This window comes from Parasteatoda tepidariorum, chromosome 10 (genome assembly GCF_043381705.1).
Source record: "Parasteatoda tepidariorum isolate YZ-2023 chromosome 10, CAS_Ptep_4.0, whole genome shotgun sequence".
In the NCBI taxonomy this organism is placed as follows: Eukaryota; Metazoa; Arthropoda; class Arachnida; order Araneae; family Theridiidae; genus Parasteatoda; species Parasteatoda tepidariorum.
The window spans coordinates 14,666,680-14,690,212 of NC_092213.1; the positions used below are offsets into that span (position 1 = coordinate 14,666,680).

The 23,533-nt window shown below is 28.4% G+C and overlaps 1 protein-coding gene across 3 annotated transcripts in view; it reads left to right on the forward strand.

The window, feature by feature from the left end:
• The window catches only part of LOC107455160 (ENL/AF9-related super elongation complex transcription factor), a 42,749-nt gene extending 22,643 nt beyond the window's left edge, over window positions 1-20,106 (forward strand). Inside the window, exons 4-8 of one of the 3 annotated variants that reach the window (XM_043049452.2) lie at window positions 7,127-7,273; window positions 9,764-9,805; window positions 11,095-11,226; window positions 12,003-12,137; window positions 17,379-20,106. In XM_043049452.2, coding sequence (XP_042905386.1) covers window positions 7,127-7,273; window positions 9,764-9,805; window positions 11,095-11,226; window positions 12,003-12,137; window positions 17,379-19,883 — 2,961 coding nt within the window. In that variant the 3' untranslated portion in view covers window positions 19,884-20,106. The remainder of the gene's footprint in view (window positions 1-7,126; window positions 7,274-9,763; window positions 9,806-11,094; window positions 11,227-12,002; window positions 12,138-17,378) is intronic. The other 2 variants (XM_043049454.2, XM_043049453.2) reach the window with 2 other exon arrangements.
• Window positions 20,107-23,533: the final 3,427 nt, after the last annotated feature.

A 23,533-nucleotide genomic window follows, 5' to 3' on the forward strand; every position in this document is an offset into this window, starting at 1 on the left:
TTTTTTTCCCCCCCCCCCCCAGCTGGTTAAAAAAAATTAATACCTGTTCAGAACTCATAAACCTTCCCAGAATATTTAAATAGTATTATCTAGGTATATCTGAATTTTAAAAAAAATTGCAAGAAAAAAAATAAATCGGTTAAATAAAACGGCTAAATCGATTTTTAATAGTTAATTTGCAAAAAAAGTCACAATTTTAAATTCTTTTTCTTCGTAAACAATTTTGATTCTGTTTAAATATTGAATTTTTTTTTTTTGAAATTTACGTTAAAATTCAAAACAATTTTTGTAATTATTAAAATAATTTAAAGAAAAATAATTATAGATTTTAAAACAATTTATTTTCTTACATGGAACAAGTTTTGTGATTGTATAAAAAGTTTTGAAGATAGTATAACTGAAAGTGAAGTTAACATTAAAGGGTCCTACTTTCTCCCGCAAAAGCTATGAATAGCCCAGCGGTTAGAGCTTCGGGCCGGAGTTCGATCCTCAAAGCTGTACGTGCGATATACGTACTCCTAAAATCTGTGGAATCGAATGTTTTGTGGTCGGTCCCTGAGCCAAGGAATATAGAAATAAGTGCAGTTCACCAACTACGTAACTAACGCAGGGAACTGCTCGGTATGGTATACTGTACCAGAAAAAAAAAAGAAGAAAAAACTTACTGGGTGAGCAACACACTCAGATTTAGCAGAGCATCCTAAGTACTAAAATTCAGCGCATGCGCATAAGAAGCAAATTTACTCTCGGGATCTAAGTCACCTGAACTGGTTGTCGGTTATTTACGTTTATTATGCACTACCTCCCGCCGAACGTGCTATCTTAGAACATACTGGAGGATATAATCAAGAAGGATGATATAAATGAATTCTTAAAGAAATCTCTCAACGAATACTACAGTACTGTTGATAACTAGTGCAAAACTGCATCAACAGGCCAACAGAAAACATTCCTTTTCCTCCCCAACCCTAGCAATAGTTAGGGGGAGAGCTGCTACTGTGCCCCTACATCATGCTTTTCCTTTTATATTTCGGGATAGTACTAACTGATAGTGGACCGGTTTACATTTCGTCTATGGAAGCTAGCTTTCTTCTCCTTTGTACATGCTTTGGCTGAGCTGTAACATAGTACAGGCATGTGAAGAACATTTCCTTCCCTTTCAGATATCTCTAAATTATTGAAGAAAAAGAAATATTTATTCAGAGAGATTTTATTTTTGTATCTGATTTGGTAATTTAAATTGGAGCGTGCACAAATCGAATTTTTGGGGTTAGATATTCGGGCCTTTTAAAATCCGATAATTTGATCAAAAGTTACTTAGAGAAATTCGGTTATTTATTTTGCACACTTGACGACTGAATTTTCGTCATATGTTATAAATTTCCGAGAAAGGGACTATAAAATACAATGTGTAAATCATATAGTTTTATGGCGTTGAAATTGTATTATTTAGAAAGCGCGTCAGGTTGCAGATTTTCTTCTGCTAATTGTAACTCAGTAAAAAAAATCGCGAATTTATGACGTAAATATTTCAAAATTATTGGAAATTGCTTGAAACGTTTTTTTTTTTTTAAATAAATATTCGATGTAGCTTGCTGTAATTTTACAATACATGATTTCAATCCAGAATAAGGTTTAATAAAAAATAGTGTCAATTTTGTTATGAATTTTCAATCTGTCATTGCATTTTATAACAATTCATTGAATGGTGGGCTCGCGCTCGCTTTTCATATTTACCATATGAGATGGGAAAAAGTAAAATTCATTATATTGCTTTTGTTAAACAGTAAAAATAAAACTATTTTTCATTGTAATAGCGTTTCATAATCCCAACTATCGATAATACGACAAAAAATAAATCACGATATTTTAGTGGATTAATATTCCATCTTTGCAGCACGATGTTAAAAACTTATTTCAGTTAAATGCAATTAAATTTTCTGAAATTATCTATTGGCAATATTTTACTTAAATTATAAATATTTATGAAGCATTGCCGTTTAAAAATCTATTAAAATGCATAATTTTTTTTCTAATGAAATCAAACGTTTCTCTATGAAAACAATTTTAATATTTACGTTCCAAATTCATATGTTCGTTCCAAAACGTTCCAAAATAATTTCTTGGACTACATTTGTTTTTAAAAGTTTTATGATTAAAAGTTGCTGTTATTATTTAAATTTTTTGTCTAAATTTATTAAAAAGTTCTAAAAATTTTTTATTTAAAAGTTCTAAGAATTTTTTTCCTAAAAGTAATTTTTAAAATTTTTTTTGCCTTGTGCTCTCCTATTTTAAATATTTAAAATCTTAATTTTTTTTCATCATTATTTTTCTTTTGTTTATTTTTCAAGATAGTTAATAACATTAAACATTTAAATAAGTAAATTTAATATTTACCTTGCCAGCATGAGAAAATGTCCGCTTCTTATCTGTATGATTCATTTCGATTAAATTTTTTAAAATATAAAAATTTAATGTTTGCAAAACTTAATTTTTGCAATATAAAGTAAAATCCCTGAAATATTTTAATTTCATCTTTTTAATTTTATTACTTATAAATTATTTATTACAATTCACATTCGAGGAAGAAAAAATTATCATCAATGAATTGTAAACATCAGATGTCCTCATATCGATTGAGAATCTAAAAATGCACTCGTGAAGGTGCCGTAAGAAAATTTGATGTAAACAAATTTCTTCTCTCCCCCGCAATTTCCAGTATCCTATCCCCAAACCTTTTCTATAGCAACAGCATTGAGCTCAGCCCACTTGCTGTCCTATCTTCGCTTTAGCCAATCAACGAACTCCCAGCTAATATCAAAACAAAAATAGAGCATATAATACGGGACAATTGCCGGCTGGTTTTCCTGACTGTTTATTTCCTAGTTTCTAAACGAGTAGGTTGTCGTTTGGTTAGTGAAGTAGCTAACATCAAAGGGGGAAAAACTACAAATTAGATATTTATGTTTGTTTAAAATCGTCTGCTGATAAATGAGTTTTTTATCTAAAATTTGTTTTATAATTATCGTCTGACTTTTTAGATATTAAGATTTTTAATTCAAAATATAAACCATGCCGTTCGCATATAGCTGGTTGAACGCTGGTCGAGCCGGCGGCCTTCAGCACAATGTGGGTCCTTCCCGATTCTTGCGTGATGTGGCTACACTGATTGATTTGGTGAATAAATAAAAAATTATTCGCTGTTTTCTTTTTCCCGTTTTATTTTTCCTATTCCCGTTTTATTTTTTTATTAACAATTTTAATTGCTTTATAATTTTTCCAGTCTTCCCCCCCTCTTTTTTGTCGAGTGCATGTTAAAATTTAATAAATGTCCTTTTATTTTCGCATTTCGTAACCTATTTTGTTGGGGCATGTTTCTCATTGAATTAATTTGACTACAAAAATAGTTATGCATCGTGCTATTTGCTTATTCTCATTGTTTTCAGAGAGCTTATAATTTGAATTGACCTTCCTATTTCTTTTCTTTCTTGTGATCATGTGATTTTATCTTGGAAATTTTTTTCCACGTTTCTGTAAACTTTGAACGTTTAAGTTAATTTAAAAAATATTAATAATTGTTATTTGTTTCAAATAAATTAATATTTTACCTTAATTTTAAATGTGATTTTATCATTAAGAAAGGTTAGATTTTTTTTTAAAAATTAGTAACAGGGCGGCCAATTACTACGCTCTTCGCAAAATATTTCATAGAGTGGTAGGCAATTAAACTCTAAAGCTTTCAAAATTTTCGATGTTGTGTACTAACTGTTCACTGAAAAAGAAAAGAAAAAAAAAAAAAGAGGGGGGAGAGCTAGGAGGAGCAACAATTTTTTCCATGATTTAAATAATTTAAACATGTTTAATGTTATCTTACTACTTTTCTGCTATTTTTTTTTTTCAAATGTAAAATTGCTAACGTAAAAATTATTACTAACGTAATAAACGTTATCTATTTTATCCGTTGCCATACGTTCTTTTTTTTACTCTCTTACTCTTGTTTATCGCGGATATAGGAGTGTCATTTTCGCCGGAACTAACGATTTCAGCAGTAAATGAATAAAAAAAAGATTATTTTTATTTTAGTCGTTTCACTTTTAAAATTTCCCGTTAGCCATACTTAGTTATTTTGAAAATAAATTTAGCATATATCGATTTCGAAATATGGCGGTAAATTTCAGTTTATATTTTTATTAAGTTTTGTTTGTTATGTGCACTAAATTGATTTATAGTGTAATACTTTATTTTGTTCTAAAACGTGCTTATGTTAGNTTTACTATTATCTTACTACTTTTCTGTTATTTTTTTTCAAGTGTAAAATTACTAACGTAAAAATTACTACTAACGTAAACGTTATCTATTTTATCCGTTGCCATACGTTCTTTTTTTGACTCTCTACTCTTGTTTATCGCGGATATAGGAGTGTCATTTTCGCCGGAACTAACGATTTCAGCAGTAAATGAATATAAAAAGATTATTTTTATTTGAGTCGTTTCACTTTTAAAATTTCCCGTGAGCCATACTTTGTTATTTTAAAAAATAAATTTAGCATATATCGATTTCGAAATATGACGGTAAATTTCAGTTTTTATTTTTTATTAAGTTTTGCTTGCTATGTACACTAAATTGATTTATAGTGTAATACTTTATTTTATACTGTTCTAAAACGGGCTTATGTTAGGAAAAATGACTTTTTTTAAATAGCGTATTAAAATAAAACGTGATGAAGAATTCATGTGTACACAAGAAAATTTTTAAATTTTTTTTATTTATTTAATTTAAATTTTTTTTCACCATTTTATTTCCTTGATGCTGTGATATAATAGAGCTTTGAAATAAAACATGTGGTGAAAAATTCTGAAATGAACAAGAAAAATACATATATTTTTTTCTTTTATTTAATTTGGAACTATTTATTTTTTTCATTATTTGTATTTTGAAACTTCCAATTTCTTTTTACTCTGTATTGGAATTTAAGATACTCATTTCTAAATAATTACTTTTTCAAGAATTCGAAAAGCAAAACAACGGTGATATCGCATCTTTACTCGTTTTCCCCTCCTCCTTCTGCTCCAGATATTACAATCGTCAGTTATACTTTTTTAAAAAAATAGAGGATGTAGCAAAAAAACCTTGCTCGGCCGCCACTGACCATTTGTCAGACTTGTAAAATTTAAATTAGCATGCGGGTCGCCGCAAAACTAGTCCATAATATGAAACATTTACGAATATTAACAGGTTTAGATCATTGTTACCTGCTCTTCGTTCTTTTAGAATATTACTTCCCCCCTTCTTATTTGAAATTATAAACCGGATTATCGTTTTCGTCGGTCGCAACTCTTTCGGAATGTGCGCGAGTTGGCAAATGACTAGACTAGAAATCAGGCCGTATTCCACGTGGAGAAACCATATGGTTGGCTTTCCGTCAGAGCAGTATTCGAACTCCCCTTTTTAGCAACTTCCCCGCGAGCTGTGAGATATATAACGCAATGTAATGTCCGAATAAAATATTTTTGTGAGTGCTTGCTTCTTAGGATGACTTGGAATTTTAAGCTGATGTCTTGACCCTGATTTAGTTTTCTACCAGACGATCGTGATGCCTTTCCTTTCCTTCGAATCTTCCTTTCCGTATGTATTTGACCGAATTTTCTAAGTATTTTTTTTTATCGTCTGCAGTTTTTCCTCTTAGAATTTTGCTGACTCTTAACAATTTTTTAGGTAAAAGCGATTCTTTCTAGACTTCTTTAGTAGTGGTAGGGCTGCTTTATTTATGTATTTAAAAACTTTTTCATTACTATTGTTACTAAGATTTGTAATTTTTAAAATTATTAATTTAAAATTCCCTAATTCCTAAACATATGTATTCTTTCAATGGTTGTTGCATATCTTATAAATTCCTAATTTGATGAATTTAACTGTATATATTGTGCAATTTAATAATACTTAAATCTTTATGAAGTAAAATATGTATATTTATGTTATGTGAGGAAAAAAAAGAATTAAGAGGGAAAATTTTTCATTTTTCTTTTGAATCATTTCAATTCTAAATGTATAATTTCTAATCAATTAATTAAAAATATTGTATTGATAATATGTATTTTTATAAAATTAATGTAATAAAATTAATCCTTAATTAAGGATTTTTTTAAAATTAATGTCATTAGTTTAAGATGATACATGCATAGCTTTGTTTTTTTTCTTTCTTTTTAAATTTGCTGTGATTAAAATTTTTTTTTGTTAAAGATTGTAAGCTTTCACCATTGAAGTCACCCAATTTATAGTTATGTAATTAATGACAGATTATTGTTATTTAATCTTAAATGAATTCATCTTAAAAAATCTATTTTGATTATGCAAATGAAGTTAAATTTATTACTTGCAATATAATTTTTATAACTTAAAACATAGATGCTTTGCTCTCAAATAATATTGATTTGTTTTGAATGGTAAATCCAAATTTTATTTGGTTAGAACCACAACTGTATCTACTTATATTAAAGAAAGTGTACTACCAAAATAAGATTTATAATTTAATCTCTACATATAAATCATTAGTTTATTGATCCAAAATTGTATTTAATTTTTATCTTTTTAGCAAACACTCTTTCAAAATATTTTTAAAAAATTGATTAGTTTTATGTCGTAAAAAGTTTTGATAATTAACTTTTGATAGAAATATACTATGTTTTTAGTTTATTTGGGTCATTGATTTAGGTAGCAACCTTTGCATAGTGTTTTTTTTAAAAAAAAATTTTTTTTACCCAAACTATTTTGTTTTTGAACGCAACTAGAATTGGTGAACAGTACCTGTGCTGACTTCCACAGCTGCCTGAGTACAATTTCAATTTTGCAACTGTCATAAATTGTGATTATTTATATAAAAATTAATGATGGAAATATTATATTATTCATGCACAGTAGATTTGTTGAAATGAAGGAGTGATTGTTCATAACGCCAGAAATACATCAATGTTTTTTTTTGAAAATTAATAAAAAAAAAAAAAATTGTGTTTTTTTTCTCATTAAGTATACCAATTTGTGTTGATTTAAAATAATCCATGCATTGAAATGGTTATAGAGAATATATAAGAGCACATAAAAAATTTGTAATATTAATTATTTTTTAAAGGTAACAAGCTTCACTAGTTCCGACAGTGAAAGTGCATTTTCGCACACCCAAGACAGTAACAATTCACAGGATGCTGAAGAACTCCCTGTTTCTACACATCCAAAAAGCATTGCTTCCAAAAAACCTAGGCCTGTTCTCCCAACAAAGGTAGAATTATTTTAATTTTTACTTTATCAATTATTATACAATATTTACTTTGTCAATATTTTTTAAGTATTGAAATGATTATAATTTTAAGTTTATGTATACCAATGTCCAGATGCAAATACAGTATTATGCATCTAGATTTAGAATGTCAACAATCAAATTTTAAAAATTTTAATGCTGAATTAATTTTTTTAAAGAAGTTTTAAATATTTTTTTTTTGGATTGAAAAATAATTTAATAATATTTAAATTTTTCTTTGAAAATATTAATGAGTGAGAAAATAATCTTTTCTTTTACATTTTTTAATTTTTAGCTATATGACCTAAATATATGCATGCATGCATGCATATATATATGTAGGAATTTGAAATAGTTATAAAAACGAATAATTTTTAAATTGCGCAACTTAATTCTAAAGTTCTCTTTTCAAGATTCATTATAAACTTTTTTTTTTTTCATTCTATTTAACATGGGTAACTGAGGCTAGTTGTCATAGGGGTCAGTAGTCACTAAAAGCATTTCCTTCCTTAAACAAGCTAGGGCAATTTAAAATTTTTATAACACATGTATATTTGCTCTTTTTGTTACAATTGTATAGTTATGAGTAAAACTTGTTTAGTTTGGATTGGAAAGTAATTGTTTTTCGACAAACTATTCAATGGTAACATATATGTTTTTAATTTTTTGTAAAAGTTTTTTGTTAAGTGAAGTTTTTATGAAATTATAGTGATTAAAAACTATAGTTTCAAAGAAGAAGCTACCCGAATTCTTAACTTGTTATTTTTTTTTAACAAATTGTTTAAAAAAAATTATCAAAAATGTGTGAATTCATTTTGTCCCATTAAGTAATGACTATTTTAGACTTCAACTAATATCTGTTAATATTTAATATTTTCTAAATTTTTGTTGAAATTTTTAATTTGGGACTTTAATTGGATACACAGCTGATACTTACAGAGCAGGAGTTGTATCATAAAGATATAAAGGATAACAAAATACTTGTGCATATATTTTTTTATTTCTGAACATCTATTAAAAAGATTAAAATGTAAGCAGTTATAATGAAACTAATTAAAATTTTCGATTACTTACAATTGCAATAGTTTTGTATTTTTTCATTGTATATTTTATATTCAGTTGTCAAGATCTAATGGTATTTCAGCCCACACAATTTTAATTTTTTCAACTGGAAAGTTTAATATTCAAGCCTCATCTTCTCATGTACATATCTGTAAAATTAAATGAATAAAACGAGCTTACATTAAAAATACTATTATAACTTAGAAAAAACAAATCATGCATAAATTTTTGAATAAATGTAGCAAAATCACACAAGTCAATACTATTCTTAATACAATTTAAAGTCCTGACGAGTTCATATATTTAATATTTTATAAAGTCCTAAAATAATATCACCACATTGAATAATATCACCAAAAAATTTTATTGCGATAGAAAGCTGAGAACTGAAGAACAAAGATTAATCATAAAATGGCATTCTTAAATGAAATATCAACAACTAAATAGTTTTCTAGGCAATGTCGAACTTCAAATTGCCTACTAGTAATGATTGCCAATCCTATCCAGGTATTCCGTTGTCATCTGGTTTAGGTTCAAAATTACAATAACAGGGACTTCATAATCAAAAAATTAAAATTACAAGGAATTAAAAAATGCAGGGAAAGTCATATTACAGTCATATCCGTTTCAATGCTATAAGTAAATATTATTAGTGAGACTTTAAAGTCCATTCCGTGCATGAAAAGTACTTTTTTTGTTTTACCTTTATCTCAATAATTTCATTTTGCTGTTATTAGTTAGAGTTTTTTTAAAAATATTTTTTGTATAATTCTGATTATTAATTTTATATTTAAATACCTGTTTAACATTATCTGTCTATTGCGTACATACCATATTGTACCCATGCAACAACTAATTATAGACTGGCTATAGTAGGTGCAATGCAAATTTAATAGTGCAGCACTTGAATAATGTTATAAATTAATAAAAATAATAATTTTGTGATAACTTAGCTTTCCCTACACTGTCAAATGTTTAATTTGTTGTTAAGTTTAAGCACATTTACAGTTTAAAATATATTTTATTAGTTTAATGAATGCATGTAGTATTAGTTATGCCACGTTACTAACATATAAAAAAAGTTTTTCTATCTATGGGTATTTATTTATTAATTTTTTTTTTTTGAATTTGTAATTTCTACCCAGATAATGAAAGTAGTGCATAAAAGAAAAAATTCCGGACAAACTTAATTACCTACTCCAAATATTTATTTATTAAAAAAAAATATTAATTATTTGACAATTTTTTTCATATTTCAGTCTGATAAATTACCAGCAGTGAAACATGTAAAATGTATTTCTATAAATTTCATTATTATCAAGAACTTTTAAATATCATGCATTAATCTTTATCTTTCACTTTCTTTCTTTCATGCATTAATGTTGATTTAATTATAAAATTACTTTATAGGAAAAGAAGAAGAAAAAGAAGGAATTCTCAAAGGTCCCGCATGTATGATATCCAACAGTTGATTCAATTCTTTACTTTAATACATTTCCTTACTTTAATACATTTTCTTCTACATGTCTTTTTTGATTAACGCATATATTTGGAAATGTATTTTATTTAAGTAATGTAACATTTGAGAATGTATTCAATGTTTATCTCAAATTTGTTACGCCTTCATGAGGAGTCACTTTTTAATGATTTTGGGCCATTATTTCCCACTATCGAAAGTGACCCCTTCAGAGCATTTTGATCTTCAAAAGAAGATTTATTTTGTTTTATACAAGACCTCCAATTAAGTTAGAAAATCAGGTGTTAATTTTAAAGCTGGCTCATAAAAACTTCTCATCTTTGTTGGGAAGCCTAGACAGGGCCAGTGCCGTTTCTCTAAACTAGGTATCTTTAGCCGTGGCGTGTCAGCAAAAATCTGTCGCCTTGTTAATCGGTTCCATGCTTGAAGATTTGAGAAAGTGATCACTGTGAAAACTAAAGGTTATTGGGATTAACTTTGGTTGATTTGAGAAGAGTTTCTTTGCATCTTCTGATTAATATTGACGGATTTAAAACTCAGAGAAAATGAAAAATCTGTAAAAACCTGGATAATTTGAAAATTAAGGAATTTTTTAAAAAAATTTTCAAAGAAATTTTTAGTGAAAAAATTGTAATTTTTCTTCCTGAAACCCCATCTTACAGTTATTTGTCCTTCTCATAATCATTTCACATTCCTTTGTTAATTTAGCAAAACAAATTATTCTCTGCAGTTGACAGGGGAATTTCACCTGAGAAGAAACCTTTTATTGCAATAAAATTTAACTGTAATGTACCAATAATTTTTTTAAGAGACAATTCTATTTTAATGTAGATCTTCATTTTTTAAAATTAACTTTCAAAACAAAAAATAAAAAAAGGAAAATGATTTTTTTTTATCCCTTTAAACACGCTATTCTGAAACTGCTTCTTTCCTTATAGAAAAGCAAATAAACATAAACTCAAATCTAAAATGCAGTTGCCAAAATTTTTAGTGTTTCAAATTCTAATTGAATCAAAATAGTTCTAATTTAATCAAATTAATTAATTCAATTTTAATAGTAAATTCATGCATAATTTTATTAATCTTATATACTTACATAAATTAAGTAGCTTATACATTTAAAATTGTGCTAATTTAAATTACATAAACGCTAATAGTATATATTTCTGTGCTATTAGATAGTGCTGATAGCTAGTTTGGAAAGTTGGCACATCTGACAATATTTGAGTATGGCATAAAAAAGCATAATAAATTTTTTTTTAAGGACCCTCCAAAGCCACCACCTGTCAAACCTGCTTCTCCAGCTCCTGCATCTAAATCTGCTTCTAGTCAGCCAATTCCAGAAGTTTTTGGAGGCCAGATAAAATCCAAAAATTCACCCGATACAAAATCAAAGGTAATTAATTTATGTATGATGAACTTGAAAATTAATATATTTAGCAATAAGTGTGAAAAATTTTAATTAAAAAAATTTGTGCTTATATTTATACAGGGTTATTCATAATTCCCTCTGGGGTTTCGAAGCGTTATAGTAAAAAAACGAAGACGAATATAGCAAAAAAGAACATATGAAACATTTCTCTCAGTTTTGTCTACTCCACTTAAGCTCAATTGTTATAAGTCTTTTTTGTTTCTTATATTGTTTTTTTTTATTTAAATTTTTAATTATCACTTCATGAATGGTGGGCTTTTTTTGTTGTTTCTAATGCCACTTGCCAAATACCAGCTAGCCTACTTATTGAAACCAAGCAAATTTAAGCCAGAGAGTGCATTTCTTGTGCCATCTATGGCAAAGAATACAACTTGAGTCACGCACACATCTCAACCTGTTTTAAAGGACGGACCCATTCATACCTCCATTCATTCATTCATCCACAGATTGTAATTTAAACCTGAACCAGGGGACAATCAATCTCCAATTCAGTATCTCCAAAGGTATTGATTTATTATAGGAATTTGGAGGACTCTGTGACCTGACAGATGTAACTTTCACCACTCACCATTTACTATATGGGGCGTCTTCCGCTGGCAAAGATTGAACTTTGCGACCTCTTGGACATGGGTTCAACTCCCTATCATCCAGATTATCCTGGCCTTGTTTTGTTAAATATAAGTGCATGTAGATTGTGTTGGTTTTTGTATGAGATTTGCAATGAGTTCTTCCTTTTTTAGGAGCCGACAAAACCTACAGTATCTAAAATACAGTCTTCTACTGTGCCTAAGCCTATAGCTAGTCATTCTTTTACCGACATATTTGGTGCTCCGATTAGGGCGAAAAGCTCTCCAGACCCTGGTGGGAAAACGAAGGTACGTTTTTAGTATTTTTTTCCAGCTCGTGTGCTAACCATCATTTTCGCAGTTTTTCTACCACTTTTTTTTACTGCATTTTATCTTTTTTAACTTTGAATCAAGATTTCCAGTTCTAATGTTTTTAAAACGATAACAGTTTGACATGCGAATTTCAAATGATCACTTTTTTTCTCGTCTAATTCAGACTATTCCGTCATAAATCCTAGCTGTTTTCCAATATTTTTTTTTAAAGTTGATTTAGAAGTTTTTCAAATTTCGAAATTTTGTACGACATTATTTCATTATGAGTAATCACTTTTTTGTAATTACTTTCGACACTCTGTTGCAATGATTCGACTGCAAATCAACATTGTTTTTGTACTATTTTAGCTGCTTTTAATTGTTTTTTGGCCATTATTATGCCATCTTTCAATTTCTGATAAATTTTTTTTATTTGATCACATTAAATACAAGACTTTTGAATTTAAGTAATTACACCATTTCATTGTGAATCACTTGAACACAATTGCTGCTGAAAAAGCTTAAAAACTAAGACAATTTGCATGATTTCTTCTGAAAAGTCTAACCAGGGGTTAGTCTCTGAACATATTAATTTATTAAAGTTATTAATTTTTGTGGTATAAATAAGAAGCTTGAAAATGAATACAATTAATCAGTTTGGAATATTTAAGTACAGCTTAAGAATAGTGAGGAACATTTTCTTTTTGGTAACTTCTTTTAGTAGTTTTGACTGATTGTAGCATGCCAGTCTAATTCAGTTTTAGCTGTATTTGGTGTTCATTTTCCAAAATACTGCAGGGTTCATATTTGTTCTTATATCCCTTATATGAAATATTTTATTCTTATTTGTCCGGATTTTTAGCTTTTTGTTCTGACTTTTGTGTGTACAGGTACAGAATTTTTTTTAAAAATAATCGATTTAAAGATTAAAAAGATTTAGATTATTGATGCAAGATATTTTTATTTTTAAAAGTGCTTAAGAAAAATCTGCTAGATTCGATAGATCAGACAAGAAACTAGTGTTCTAATTACATGCATGATTCAGGCATATAGCCTTGCCTGCAACATTCATTGTTTCAAAATTTACGAGAATTTAGTCTTTTATGAGAAAGACAATCAAAAATTTTATAGTTTCCAAATTATTCATTCGTCTCTTTCGTCTGATTTTAATAATGATTAATTCCAATCAAGAATTGAGTAGTTTTATAATATAACTTTTGAATAGTGAATCAAGGGATCATCCACTAAATTACTTTTCTTCAGATAAGTAAAACATCACATTCACTTCAAGATGATTGAAACCTTATTCTGAAATTATTTTAACTTCAATTAATTGAGTTTTAAGCTTGATAACTAATTTCAATTTATATATTAATATGAGGGAATCTTTAATAGATTCTGGTAAGTTTTATTAACGCAACAGTACTAACAAATTTTCTACATATTATTTTCAAATTATTATGCTTTGTTCATTGCTCCATTAATTAAAGCATACTGGAAACTGTTAAAACTTTTTGTTCTAAGCCAGTGTTTTCCTTAAGCGTTTTTAGAAGGGCAATCTGCCCCGTGTGCCTTTTGATCCCTATAAATGCACCATCCTTGCCCTTTTTGTGAAAATAAGCCATCATCCTTTAAAAGCACTTGCCTTTTTATTTTTGAGGAAAAGGTTCTCTTAACTGCCTGTTTTAATGAAAAGTCCACTTCTGATTTATTTAGTGACTGATAATTATTTAATTTTAATTTGATTCCTTTATTTTAATAGAATTTTTCTTATGTTGCCTAGTTATATAGTTAAAGTTTGCAGCATATTCAGTTCCAGAGATATTCATCTTTTATTTGAGTGGTGGATATTGATGAATTTCTTTAGTGATTTTAAATTTTATCGTTATTTTTTTTAAATAAATACTTTTTATTTAGAAATATGCCTTTAAATGTTTATTTTTTCATAGTTTTCAGTTTAAAATATAAAGAAAAACCTTTAAGTCAGTTGTTCATTAATCTTTTTTTAGCTTACTTTTTTTGAAGAAAATTTATACACAGAGAAAGTCTTTTAGCTTGTCTTTATTTTTTAAAGCTTAAAATTTTTCTGTTATTATGATAATGAGTGAGAATTACTTTGAACTATACATCAAAAATAGTATAAGAAGATAATTTAAAAATTGAATATCAAATTAAGTTGTTACTTAATATGACATATTTTGATAATTTTTAACAATGTTAAATGAGTGCCTTTTTCTGTGAGGAAACACCCTGCCCTTTTTTATTCTTAGGGAGAACTCTGTCTAAGCAACGTAATTCTGAATTTAAAAAATAGTATATTTTGTTATTCTTTTTGTAGTGAAATTCACCATTATTATACTTAAGTAGAGCTAATTACACTTATATTAGTTAGTAATTTACTCTTTTTAAAAGTAGTTTGGTACAAACTACTGTTCAGTACTGTAACAAAATACGGTTTCAAAAAATGTTCTAATTTTCATCCGAATTTTTTTCTTTTGCCCTTTGTAAGGTCTATTTATTTTCTGGCTTTCATCATTTGTCCGTTTCCAAATAGTCGGAGAACGTCACATCATCAATTATATTTCCATTCTTTATTATGTAATTCATTGTTCCTTTCCAACTAATGTTCCAACTAATTCTACAGCTTCAATTTTATATATATATATATATATATATATATATATAAAATTGAAGCTGTAGAATTAGTTGGAACATTAGTTGGAAAGGAACAATGAATTACATAATAAAGAATGGAAATATAATTGATGATGTGACGTTCTCCGACTATTTGGAAACGGACAAATGATGAAAGCCAGAAAATAAATAGACCTTACAAAGGGCAAAAGAAAAAAATTCGGATGAAAATTAGAACATTTTTTGAAACCGTATTTTGTTACAGTACTGAACAGTAGTTTGTACCAAACTACTTTTAAAAAGAGTAAATTACTAACTAATATAAGTGTAATTAGCTCTACTTAAGTATAATAATGGTGAATTTCACTACAAAAAGAATAACAAAATATACTATTTTTTAAATTCAGAATTACGTTGCTTAGACAGAGTTCTCCCTAAGAATAAAAAAGGGCAGGGTGTTTCCTCACAGAAAAAGGCACTCATTTAACATTGTTAAAAATTATCAAAATATGTCATATTAAGTAACAACTTAATTTGATATTCAATTTTTAAATTATCTTCTTATACTATTTTTGATGTATAGTTCAAAGTAATTCTCACTCATTATCATAATAACAGAAAAATTTTAAGCTTTAAAAAATAAAGACAAGCTAAAAGACTTTCTCTGTGTATAAATTTTCTTCAAAAAAAGTAAGCTAAAAAAAGATTAATGAACAACTGACTTAAAGGTTTTTCTTTATATTTTAAACTGAAAACTATGAAAAAATAAACATTTAAAGGCATATTTCTAAATAAAAAGTATTTATTTAAAAAAAATAACGATAAAATTTAAAATCACTAAAGAAATTCATCAATATCCACCACTCAAATAAAAGATGAATATCTCTGGAACTGAATATGCTGCAAACTTTAACTATATAACTAGGCAACATAAGAAAAATTCTATTAAAATAAAGGAATCAAATTAAAATTAAATAATTATCAGTCACTAAATAAATCAGAAGTGGACTTTTCATTAAAACAGGCAGTTAAGAGAATATATATATATATATATATATAAATCAGGCGAAAGGTTTTAAACAAAAAATTGCATTTTTCTTCAAAAACCAAAAGCGTATGTGCAAGAAAATGTCCGAAAATTAAAGAGATTAAGGTCTAAAAATTTGGTTATTGGAAGTAAATCATTTAATGGAGAATATTTTGAATGTTATATAGCATTTCAGGAAAAAGTTTTGTTAGAGAAGTGAATTCATTATAGGGAGAATTTGCTAGCAAACATTTTTAAGCATTTATGTTACTAAGATAATTTAGACACTTTTCTTTCGTTTTAATACACCAAGACACTACAATATTTTTTATTAGTCTGTTGCGAAAGGGGTTGATTTGCATTTTACATATTCATGATGTATGCCTGGGCATTTAAATTTATGAGATAAAAAAATTCAGAACTTGTTTTATTCATGATAGCTTAGAAATCTTCTAATCTTCTCCATAATTTAATTAAAGTATATGATTTTTAGATGGAATTGCTTAAACAAACTTAGTTTTTATTTTTTAAATAAGGTGTTCCACTAATTTTATATTGAAATACACAATAAAGTAAAACTTTTTCAGGGTGTGTAGCATTTTTAAAAAGTGCTTAAAGGTGCTTATTTTTGATTTACGTTTTTCAAAAGTCCTCATAGATGCTTTATTTTTTTTTTATTTTTTTGATTCGGGGGTTTTAAAAAGTGCTTAATTTTCTATCTTTTAAAAAGAGATTTTTTCTTTGCCTTATCTATTTTTATTTTAAATTACAAAAAATTCATGATTTTCCACAATTTCTTCTGCAATATTTATCAGAAACTTGTTATTTTATCATGATTATGTAAAGTTTTTGAGTTTTATTGATTTTATTTATGTTTATAAATTAAGAACTTTAAACAATAGAAAAAAATAATTTTTATAACTTCACAGATACTAATTCTGATTTTTTTTTTTTTTTTTTTGCGACNACAGATCCTAATTATGATTTTTTTTTTTTGGAAAGTGATTAAAAATATTTTTTGAGTGCTTAAAAAGCACTTAAAAGGTGCTTATTTTTTATTGAAAAATCTGGCCATGCTCCCTGTTTTTCTAGTGTCTTAGCTATTTAATAAATTTATTAGATTTTTTAATAATCATTTTATCACATTTATGCAGGGTTCTCTGTATGTGCTCCAAAATATATGCTTCCATGGCTGATATAAGCATTTTCATTAGCAACTGAAACAAAAAATTAATTATAAACTAAAAAAAATTGTTATTATTTATTTTTGTGAAAATTTGTTATGCTTAATTATATTACTAGTTTCAAAACAGCTCTTTTGAAACTAAATACATTTGCATATCTTCTCTCAATTAAATTTATAATAAGTAAGCCATTCAGCAGTTGCAACAGATCTGTTGTATAGCAATTCTAAGGTAAAAAAAAATTTCTCACTAAAATTTACAAAATTAATTGTAAAATTATGTTTAATTGTTTAAACTATTTTTCACCACTGTCCATTTTAGTGTACATTTTTGCTGCATGCATTCTATTGCAATTTGTTTAAACTAAGTATTTTTTTCTTATTAAACTTTTAGGGAACTAGCAGCTCTAGTCAGTCCAAGAGTAAATCCAGTACGGTAACTACCAATTCATTCAGTAAAGAAAAAAGCTCATCTAAAGATTCTCATCATTTACCAAAAGAAAAGTCTCATTCAGTTAAAAAGTCCCCATCATCTAAAGAAAGCCACCGTTCATCTAAAGATATTCATCATTCTTCTAAAGATTCTCATTCCGTACCTAAAGAAACTAGCTCACTTTCTAAAGACCATTCCACTAAAGATACTCTTGATTCCTCTCAAAAGGAGCGTCCTCCTAAATTGAAGGAACATAAATCTTCCAAAAAGTCTCACTCTTCTAAAGATGGGCACCAGTCTTCAAAAATAAAGCACCATTCTAAAGAATCTCGTCATTCTCCTAAACAGCCTCACCAAAGTAAACGAGATCATCACATTTCTCCTAAAGATACTCAAGCTCCTAGTGATTTACCATTACTACCTAAAGAGAGTAATTCTGTTGCAAAAGAATCCCATCGTGTGTTAAAGGACCCACAACCTAGCACTAAAGAAACACTACCTGTGAAAGATTCTGAAAATTCAAAAGAAAGCATTTCTGGTGTCAAAGAGCCTTATCCATCTACAAAAGAAATTTCTAAACCTATTAAAAAAGAACCTCACCCTGTTATTAAAAAAGAACATTCAACCATTAAAGACCAACATCAAATCAAGAAAGAGCCTCAGGCTTCTTCCAAAGATGTTCATTCTTCAAAAAAATCAAATCGTCCTCCAAAAGATGCTCATAGTTCTGTGAAAGACTCAAAGCGGAGTCATAAAGACAAAGATCGCCCTCCCAAAGTATCTCATGTTCCTAAAGAGCCTGAAACTCCCATCAAAGAACCTGAGTGCCCTCCCAAAGAACATATTAAGAAAGAAAGCCATCGGCCGCCTAAAAAGTCTCATCATAAAGAGAAACATTCAAATGACTCAGTTTCTCATAAGGAGCATCAAAAAGATCACAGTGCTTCGAAGGAAGTAATTCGTTTGTCTAAAGAAGAACCTTTGCCTAAAGAAATCCCTCACGCTAAAGAGCTGCATGAGACTCCTAAAGTAACACACTCTTCAAATAAAGTGCACCATCATTCCTCAAAAGAATCTCACAAAGAGAATCGCCATAAACATAAGGACCCACATGTATTCAAACAACCTCGTGTACCTGATGGGCCGCAACCAAATAGAGAAAGCTCACAAATAAAAGAGATTCATCATGCCAAACATATCCATCCCTCAAAAGAAGCAATACGAAGCTTTAAAGAGCCTCCTCCAGTTCCAAAAGAAACTCACCACACTGAATCCAAAGATGTAAAAGTTATTAAACAGCCAAAACCAGTGAAAGAGCCCAAACCAGTGAAAAGAGCTGCTCCTGAACCACCCAAAATTCACCAACCTCCCTTAAAGAAAAGAAAACCTATATCTTCCTCTTCTGGAAGCGAAGATGAGGAACCAGCTTTTACGCAGTTGAGATTGCCTAATGCTAAAGAGAAAATTGAGAAACATAAGTTTAAATCATTCAGCCCTCTGCCAGTGGAAGAAGAAAAACCAAAGCACAAAGGTAACGTAACCCCGATTGATAGAGAATCTCCCAGGCATCCTACTCCGAGTCCACCCGAGGTTGCACCATCATCTGTCTCAAGTAATGAGGATTCAGGTTCGGAATCGGATGATTCGAAGAGAAGCAGTAATGTCCGTGCGCAATATAGTAGTCCTGCATCTAGCATATCTGAAACTTCACTTGATGGAAATCCACCTTTTGCAATTGACGAGTTGGAAAGCAATGTTATATCACCATTAAGTAGTGATTCTGAACCATCTCCAAAGCCTCCTAAGAGGAAAATTGTGAGCAGTGATTCAGAGGATCTGGATGAATCTCCTTCTCCGAAATCACAAAGAAGTAAAGTAGCTACTAGTGATTCAGAGGAGTCTGTTTCTCCCAAACAAATTGAAGAAAAGTCCTCCAGTAGTGATTCTGACTCTGATGCTAACAGCGCGGAATCCAATTCTGAGCCTGAAGCAGAAGAGGAGGAGGAAGAAATGCAAGTTAACTCGGAATCAGAATCCGAGTCTGACTCTGATTCAAATAAAAGTCCAAAATCAGAACCTGAATCTGCATCTTCTCCAGAAGTACCACATAGGCTTGAGCAAAGTCATTACTATCACAAACAGAAATCCAAGAACCATTTTCAAGGGAATGGAAGCGTTAGTAATGATGCTCATGAAAATTACTATTCCGATGAAGAAAACAGCCCTCTGTACTATCCCCCGAGAGAAAATAGCCGCTATCCCCCGAAAGATGACTATTTTGATACCAATGACTTGTTTAAAATGCAGAGAATAATTATGACTACCGACGATCGGCAACTTCTGCAGAATGTTGTGGATATTGTGGAGGTAACTGGTAAATTTCACGTCTCTAGTACAACAGTTGAATTTGATCTTTGCAATCTGGACACTACGACTTTAAAGCGTTTGAAGTACTATTTATTATGAGCCTGTGATATGTCTCATCATCATTCTTGTTTATATATTCATATATAGTGAGATGACATCCCCCCCCCTTTTCATCCATGTCATTTTTGAAATGGAGTAGCTAGTGATAAGATGTGGCAAGTGCAATCCATGGAACTGCTCCTTTTTCATTTTGATGAAGATTGTTATCACAAAACAAAATGACCTAATTATTTATAGTATTTTTAATTAGTGAGAAAATATTTTATTTGTAAGCATGTTAAAATTTGTTATTATATAGATATAATAAATAAATGTTATTTATTATATACATATAATAAATATAATGTTGACTGTCATTATATTTGTTGAAAATCATGAATATTACGTTCTCTGATTTTTTGTGTTCATAATTTATTAGGGACATTATAAAGCATATTGAAGAATTAATATATTTTGCTGTAACTCTTAACTTTTGTGTAATATTTATAAAAGCAAATTTTATGTTACGTTTGTAGAAGAATAGAATTATATGTCAAATATTTTGTTCTGTTTTCTTGTTATTGTGAATTATAATATACCCCTCTTTTGAAAATTCAAATACTTATACTGTAAATGCACCTTTATTTTTATTGTATGTAAAAAAAAAAATTTCTTTCTAGCCGTTGGTCTTAGACTAATCTGTGTTAAAGATTTTGCTGAACTTAAAAAAAAAAAAAAAAAAAGCTCATGGGTTTTTGCAAAGTTGCAATTTCATTATACATCAAGGGGTGATTGTATTCTGGCTGTACCAGAATACAGCCAGAATGGAATATACTACATGGAATTCAGGGGTTTTCGTATTATTCTTCTGGGTATAAAAATTAAGAGCAAGGCATATGACTTCATTGGGAATATTGCGGTATCTCATTTCTCAGGAATTTTAGTTCTTGGATTCTTTCTAATCAAAAACTTAAAAATCTGGCAAAATTTTAATGGGATTCCACAATCTAAAAAGTAAATTTTGAAACTTTTGTTAAATCTGAATAGTAAAAAGTTTTTTGTGGACGCATACCAGATTTTGGAGATTGTGAGGATTTTTGCAATTTCTATTTACATGATTTTAATATCAAGCGTTGATTTCCGTATTTAATTTAAAAGTTACACGTTGCGATTCGTATTCGCATAGTTTAAGATTCATACTCAAGCGGTTCAAAATACAGCATTGCGGTTTTAATTCACACATTAGATTTCGTAATTCGAGTTTACTAGAGTTTAAAATTCAATATCGCAATTGTATTCACACTTTTTAAAAAATATTATATAGCGATTTGTATTCATGCTTTTGTAATAATTGATTTTCGTATTAATACATGATTTAAAAGCTACATTACAATTCATATTCACACTATTCTAAAATGGAATATTGTGATTCATATTCACCCGATTTTAAAATCCAATATCGCGACTCTTCTAAGAACTAAGGTTTTTCTTAAATAAGGTGTGATATTCTTCAGTGGTAGGTAATTTAATCATAAATCTTATTTCAGGAAATTATGTTAGGCACGAAACATTATGGTGTATAAATTGGTATCGTGATATTGATTTTTTGCACATTAAAGTTTCAGAGTTTTTCACTTCAATCACCCCTGATTGCATTTGCGTGCAACTCATATTCCTTTACCTCAGTGCTTTATAATTTACTAAAAGAACTCTAAAAAATTCGTACTTGCCACAAGGAATAATACTGTGCTTCCAATTTTTGCTGCTGCCAACTTTTTTTTTTTCAATTAGTCAGTTGTATTCTCCAGAAATTTTTTTTTATTCTTTTGTCATTTTACTGTATGTGCCAGTTAAGCATTTTTTATTGATATTTCATTGCTTATATTGTTGCTAATTATGTGTTTTTTAAAGTATTGTATGATTTTGGAAAACACCTACTAAATTCTGAAAAGTTATTGTTAATGTGTATTGTATATTATATTTTTGATGTTTCTCCCTTTTTTATTGAAAAGCTTATTAGTAGAATAGTGTTTTGAAAACAATAACCTTCCCATGTTCAAAAACATTGTTCAGTTGTGTGAAGTATTTATTTATACTTCCATTTCTTCAATAAGTTATTATCAATTATAGCAATCAATATTATCAATATAAGCAATAAGTAGCTAACAATTGATATAAAAATTAAGCTCTCTAAAAGGAAATAAGATATGAAGTGTGCACCTTTATTGAAGGTAGTCCATTAAATTGCAATATAGGAAGCATTTGTAGGAGAGCAAGCTAGAAGTGTCCCAAATTTGGGTTAGGATCTGCAAAGTATGATTACAAAGGTTACTTAAGTGCAAATATGTTACTTAGTGTTCTGATTTCTAAATATATCCAGTGTCAGGGCTTTCTTTGAAAAGTGAATTCTCAAATTAAATACATAGCTGCCAACTCTACTGGATTTTCCAGTAGACTACTGGATTTTACTAGTTTCTCCTGGTCTACTGGTTTAGTAAAAATTCTCCTGATTTTTGTACATTTTAGAAAATTGATTAAGTTTCCTTAAAAAATTCCTATATTTCAAAAGGGAATAAAATTTTTGTGCAGATTATTGCTTGAATATTTAAATAAGTGTCACTGATAGTGAAGCGATCCTCATTTATAAAATTCAGTTTACTAACTGAATGAATTAAATGCCTAATTCTATTCAAAATTATGAATAAACATAAGACATAACATATTATGTGAAATCATAACTGGAAAATATTGCAGTTTTTCTATTTCAAAGAGTATAAAAATCCCTGAAATTCTATATGTGTAAAATATTTAGTATATTTTGCAGCAACTATCATGAAATTTATATTATTTTTTGAAATCTACTGGATTTTTTCCTTTCCGTGTTAGCAGCTATGTAAATAAGATCAGTTGCAGTAGTTTAATCATAAATTTCTGTGTTTGATTGCTTGTAGCATGCAAATTTTAATCTGTAACATATATTGTGCTCAAAATTATATATTTTTAATTGTTATTGGGTACTTTTTTTAAACCCTTTTTTGGCAAATCCAAAAAAAAAAAAAAACCCAACTTTTTTGTTGTTGTTTTTGATGCTATTGCTCTCTTTGAAGTAAGTTTTTGTCCTATTTTAGGATTTTACAAAATTAAACTATTTCGAAATATAAAAAAAGGGAAAATAATACTTTCATTTTTATATTTTATCTAAAAAGAATATAGAAAATAAAGTTATAGTTAAAATACATGTTAGGAAGAGCTAATGACTTTTTGAAATATTAATTTAATATAAATTTTTAATAAGAAAAACTAATTCATTTATTTTTACAGTGCAAATTTTTTGTTATTTATTCCCTATGTTAGAGAAAATTGGGAATAAGTCAACACAAATGTTTTTTAACCCTATGTATAAATATGTTATGCTTATTTTATTTCTTAAGTTGCTTATTCCTTTGAAAAGCAATTCCTCATTCTTTCTAAAAAAAAAATTTCTGCAACTAGAAAGCAATAATTTCTCCTTGTATGCAAAACTACTTATTTTTCAATGTTTCATCTATATAATGTAAATGTTCATGAAAAAAAGGGATGTGTTGGCATTTGAGTATAATTCAAAATTTATTGCAATGCTTACATAAAAAAAAAATAATAATAAAATCACAAATTTTAAATAGGGATTTCTTTAAAAAATATTTTATGTCATTTATTTCCTTAAAATTCCA